Genomic DNA, 6,002 nt, shown 5'->3' on the forward strand with positions numbered 1-6,002 from the left:
GGCTTAATAATGACTGATAGAATATATCCACGACCCACAGAACAAAGCTGTGCTAGTAATGTCTTACGCTTGTTTTTATATTTTACTTTTTATACGGCAGAGTGTCATTACAGCTTTAGTTCATCAGGAAGTGACGGTGGGCGTCCCGAGCAGGAGAGCTAGGCTGAGTGCTAGCTGTGAGTTTCAAGAGAGTTGCGAAGTGTGTTTATGTTGGCGTGGATGTAAAGTCCTGCAGTGTTCTCCGCTGTTAATAAAGCCATTAAAGTGCATCGCCGACGTGAGTCTCTCCTTCCCCACAACAAGCGGCATTACAGTATTGACACACATTGTGCACATTGTCTCACACCAGGAAATAAACGGTGTCACTTGTTACAGGCATTGCCTGGACAGCTATGTAGTGGGGCTTGTTTAACCTTTGCCTTGTGGGCAAGCAGGAAGGAGAGACGATGCTGAGAGATGTGTGTGTGTTCTGAGCTGCTGTCTGGTGGCCGCGTTCAATAAATAAAGTTGGCAGAAGCAACAGGAGAAATTTTCTTCTTTGCTTCGGAGCTGAATAACACTGACAAGTTAACAGACTAGTAGCGAACGGAAAAGAAGACGGCTTTGTTTGTGTCGAATACAGAAGATGAGGACTTTGATGGATTTGTGGATGAGGATTGATAAAAAAATAACGTGAGTACATTGTAAAATACTTCAATTAAGTACAACCGAACTCAGTTTTGTTCCCGCTGCCGCATGCATGCTAGCGTATGTTTTTTTTTTTTTATTGTAGCGTCGCTGGGAGCACGTCCTGTTCCCAGCCTACTTTGCGGCAATGTTTTGGTGCAAATGCTCTTAAAGTTACATGTTTGACCAGGAAATAGCAAGCTCAAAAGAAGACGGCTTTTTTATGTGGAACAACTGGCAGTTTGTGTTGATCTTGTGAATGATTGTGACTGAGCTAGGACTCAGTAATTAAAGTCTACACATGAAGGCTTCATTGATTGAAAAACAAAACTTTTTCGTGCATGAAGCTTCTACTTGAGTTGGTAATTTGGCCGCTATATGTGGTCAGATATTGACCAAGGGAGACAAAATGGGTGGCCGCTGGCTGCGTTGGACAGGTGACTGCTATACACAGGGTCCATAACATGTAAATTTGCTGCGGGGGATTTTTCAGTGGCTGCTATAGGCAGGTGGCCATTCTATAAAGGTGGCCGCTAAGACAGGTTTGACTGTATACATATATACATATACACACACACACACACACATATATATATATATATATATATATATATATATATATATATATATATATATATATATATACATACACACACACACACATATATATATATATATATATACACACAGACCCTTTCCAAAAAATTAGAATGTCATGGAAAAGTTGTTTAATTTCCATAATTCCATTCAAAAAGTTAAACTTTCATAGATTATAGATTCAGGGCCCACAATTTAAACGATTTCAAGTATTTATTTGTTTATTTTTATATAATTTTGTGCTTCCAGCTCATTAAACCCACGAAAACAGGAATTCAAAAAATTAGAATACTGTGAAGAAATCAGCCCAAATTTTGCAGGGCATGACTGAGTGTCACTCAGTCATGTCACTCAGTCAAACTGAGTGTCACACACTAATCATCTACTAAACTCAAATCACCTGCACAGGCTTCCCCAGGTGTCATTAAATTGCTTCAGTTTGGTTCAATTGTCTCAGTTCGATTCAATATGGGGAAGACTGCAGACATGACAACTGGCCAGAAGACCATCATTGATACCCTCCATAGGATGGGTAAGCCACAAAAGTTCATAGCTAAGGAGGCTGGTTGTTCACAGAGTGCTGTGTCCAAGCATATCAATGGAAAGTCTAGAGGAAGGGCATAATGTGGCAGGAGAAGATGCACCAGCAAAAGAGATGACCGTGGGCTTCAGCGGATTATCAAACAGGGAAGATTCAAGAATCTGGCAGAGATCCAGAAAAAGTGGAATGAGGCGGGAGTCACAGCTTCAAAAACCACCACATTCAGACGCATCCGGGAGATGGGCTACCACTGTCGGGTTCCTCGGGTCAAGCCACTTCTGAACCTGAGCCAACGTAGGAAGCGTCTCCACTGGGCCAAGAAGAAGAAGGACTGGACTGTTGGCCAGTGGTCCAAGGTCCTCTTTTCCGATGAAAGTAAAGTGTGCCTTTCATTTGGGAATCAAGGTCCAAGGGTTTGGAGGAAGACGGGTGAGGAACAGAACCCAAGCCGCCTGAGGTCCAGTGTGAAATATCCACAGTCCGTCATGATTTGGGGTGCAATGTCCGGTGCAGGTGTTGGTAAACTCTGCTTTCTTAAATCCAAGGTCACCGCAACAGTCTACCAGAATGTTTTAGAGGACTTCATGATTCCTTCTGCTGAGGATCTGTATGGAGATGCAGATTTCATCTTCCAGCAGGACCTGGCCCCTGCCCATACCGCCAGAAGCACCAAAACCCGGTTTGATGCCCATGCCATCACAGTGCTTGACTGGCCAGCCAACTCACCGGACCTAAACCCCATTGAGAATCTATGGGGTATTCTCAAGAGGAAAATGAGGGGCACCAGACCCAACAACAAAGAAGAGCTGACAGCAAGCATCAAGGAAATCTGGGCTTCCATAACTCCCAGGCAATGCCACAGGCTGATTGCTTCAATGCCACGTGGCATCGAGGCAGTGATTAAGGCAAAGGGATTCCCAACCAAGTATTGAAGATTGACATATTCTTTTGAAAGTACCATATTTTGCTTGACTTGCTGTGATCCTAATTTCTTTCTTTTTTTTCCTGCAAAAACTGAGAAGTAAATGGTGATTTCTTCACAGTATTCTAATTTTTTGAATTCCTGTTTTCGTGGGTTTTATGAGCTGGAAGCCCAAATTACATAAAAATAAACAAATAAACACTTGAAATTGTTTAAATTGTGGGCCCTGAATCGATAATCTATGAAAGTTTTACTTTTTGAATGGAATTATGGAAATTAAACAACTTTTCCATGACATTCTAATTTTTTGGAAAGGGTCTGTATATATATACACTGCTCAAAAAAATTAAAGGAACACTTCGAACACTTCGATTTGCCATAGACCACCAGAATTGGCAACTACACCACTGGTGCCCTGTGCTCTTCACTGATGAGAGCAAGTTCAACCTGAGCACATGCGACAGATGTGAAAGGGTCTGGAGATGCCGTGGAGAACGTTATGCTGCCTGCAACATCATTCAGCATGACCGGTTTGGTGGTGGGTAAGTGATGGTCTGGGGAGGCATATCCCTGGAAGGACGCACAGACCTCTACAGGTTAGATAATGGCACCCTGACTGCTATTAGGTGTCGGGATGAAATCCTTGGACCCATTGTCAGAACCTACGCTGGTGCAGTGGGACCTGGGTTCCTCCTGGTCCACGACAATGCACGACCTCATGTGGCTAGTGTATGCAGGTAGTTCCTGGTGGATGAAGGAATTGATACCATTGACTGGCCCCCACGTTCACCTGACCTAAACCCAATAGAACACCTCTGGGTCATTATATTTAGGTCCATCCGGCATTGCCAGGTAGCTCCTCAGACTGTCCAGGAGCTCATTTATGCCCTGGTCCAGATCTGGGAGAAGATCCCCCAGGACACCATCCTTAGTCTCATTAGGAGCATGCGTACAAGCACGTGGGGGCCACACAAACTACTGAGAATCATTTTGAGTTGCTGCAATGACATTTTAGCAAAATGGACCAGTGTGCTGCATCATTTTTTCACTTTCATTTTTGGGGTGTCTTTGATTTCTCCCCTCTATAGGGTGATCATGTTCATTTCTATCAAATGATGTGGCATCATTTTGTTACTAATACATCACCCACTTATTATCAGGAAAGATATTCAAGATAATTTTTCCCCCAGTTTAGATCTGATGTGTTTTCGAAGTGTTCCTTAAATTTTTTTGAGCAGTATATATATATATATATATATATATATACATACATACACACACACACACACACACACACACACACACACACACACACATATACACACATACACACATTTTTTTAATTATATTTTCATTCTAACTTTATTTCCTCATTGTTTACTTTTCTGAATTTAGTACTTTAGCATTTTATATATGTAATTAAGGCACATTTCCACGTTTTTATGTAGCAACTAGTCCATGTTAAACCTGGTGCTGTTCGAAAACCACTAGACCTAGACTTTTCAAAACTGGACTGGTTTAACATACAGAACCCAAAGGTTCATCAAAACACAGTTTCTGATTTTTGAAACCTTTATTCTATTCGTAAAAATGCAATAAAGGCAAATTTTTACATTTTTCAGCATCTTGGAAATAGTAGACCTGGTCAACTATTGGTCTACCTGGTCTCAAAAACCACCTCAAAACAAAATTTTCCTGGGGGCCGCTGGACGTCGAGTCTAATATTGTGACGCTCTAGTGTCACTAATTCAGACAATATCCGAAGCAGCTTTTAGTTTGTTTGTTTGTCGATTAAAACGGCAGTGTGTCTCATGTTATGACTATGACTATGTAGTACAGTGCATTTCTGTATATTTGCTCAAACTGTAGATCAAAATGTTAATTTAAAAGGCCTACTATAACATTACCACCAATCGCGAAGCACATTCAAAACAGCTGAATGATATCAAAACATCTTAAACGTATGACATATCATGACACGTACTGTACGTTAGTAACACTAGTTAAAAGTTTCGTGAGCATTTCAACTTGTGAGCGAATGAGTGAGAAGCATGACAGTGAGGTTACTTGGAGGGAAAAGGGCGGTAAAAAAAAAGTGCAAAAACACACCAGTTAGACAAAATTTCAACGCTGAGACTCTACCTTATTTTCCGACGACACTCCATCGCAGAGAAACCTTTGATTGTGGCGGAGAAACCTCCTTGCGAGTCTGAGGTGATGGGTTAGCTTAGCCCTTCCCGGAAGCGCCATCTTGGAATGCTGTGCGTGACGTCACAGCGCTACGGTGGCTGAGGGACGACAAAACGCCTTTTGAGCTACTACAGGTAAACGAGCCATTTTGCCAAGTCTTACGTATTATTAAACCACGGTATGCAGAAAATGAAAGTAATTATTACATTTTCAGCATTATTTATGGGTGAATTGTGTGTGTATCACCCTACAACCACTTTAAATACTCCACACATTCATCCAGGTGGTGAAAAGTCATTTTCTGAGGCCTTCATCCCAAATGTTGTGTCTGCTTCCTCTACAGTTGAACTTTCCCATGAAGGTTAGCAGCTGCTGAGCTCTTTTCCATACGTCCCCCTCATTACAAAGCAGACTGATGTACTATATATCGACCACATTACTGATTATTCTCCACACTGGTGTTGGGTTCCATTCCACCATGTTTGCAGGGCACCCTGGCTGCTCGAGCAGTACCTGACCTTCTTTCATGTCCACACTCGAGCAACATCTGCTGCTCATTCTTCTTGCGCCGCTTTGCATCTGGTTGCGTTTGCAGCACAAAATGCAGACAAAATCATTCCATATTCATTATTGTTTCCCCAGGCAATGACGCTGCATGCCTCTGAACCGGGCTGGTGGGTTCTCTCACGCTGGGGTGATGGGAGATGTGTTAGACGTGTGTGTGTGTGTGTGGGTGTGTATGTACTTTCAGCTCCTGTTTCTTGGCCACCCACCAGACACAGCTAGAGCCACACCGGCCTTTACTTGACTAAAGGAAAGTGAGTTCCTTTCTCCTGAAAAAAACAAACAAATAGCTGAATAAGAACAAAATGTACAATTTTATATATATAGTATATATATTATATTCTATATAAATTATCTAAGTATATTTCTAATGAATAATGTTTAATTAATAATTTGTTGGGTTTTTTTAATACTTTATAGGTAGAAAGATTTATTATTGTAATTTTCAATTGTATTTATTTTATTTTATTATTTATTATTTCTATTTTAAATTGTATTTTTTACTGGACAACAGATGAGCAT

General features: G+C 41.3%; 1 protein-coding gene across 1 annotated transcript in view; it reads right to left on the reverse strand.

Moving 5' to 3' along the window:
• wars2 (tryptophanyl tRNA synthetase 2, mitochondrial) overlaps window positions 1-4,980 on the reverse strand; it is a 44,068-nt gene extending 39,088 nt beyond the window's left edge. Inside the window, exon 1 of the mRNA XM_054787713.1 lies at window positions 4,869-4,980. Coding sequence (XP_054643688.1) covers window positions 4,869-4,976 — 108 coding nt within the window. The 5' untranslated portion in view covers window positions 4,977-4,980. The remainder of the gene's footprint in view (window positions 1-4,868) is intronic.
• Window positions 4,981-6,002: the final 1,022 nt, after the last annotated feature.

The sequence above is a fragment of the Dunckerocampus dactyliophorus genome, chromosome 9, assembly GCF_027744805.1.
Source record: "Dunckerocampus dactyliophorus isolate RoL2022-P2 chromosome 9, RoL_Ddac_1.1, whole genome shotgun sequence".
NCBI lineage: Eukaryota > Metazoa > Chordata > Actinopteri > Syngnathiformes > Syngnathidae > Dunckerocampus > Dunckerocampus dactyliophorus.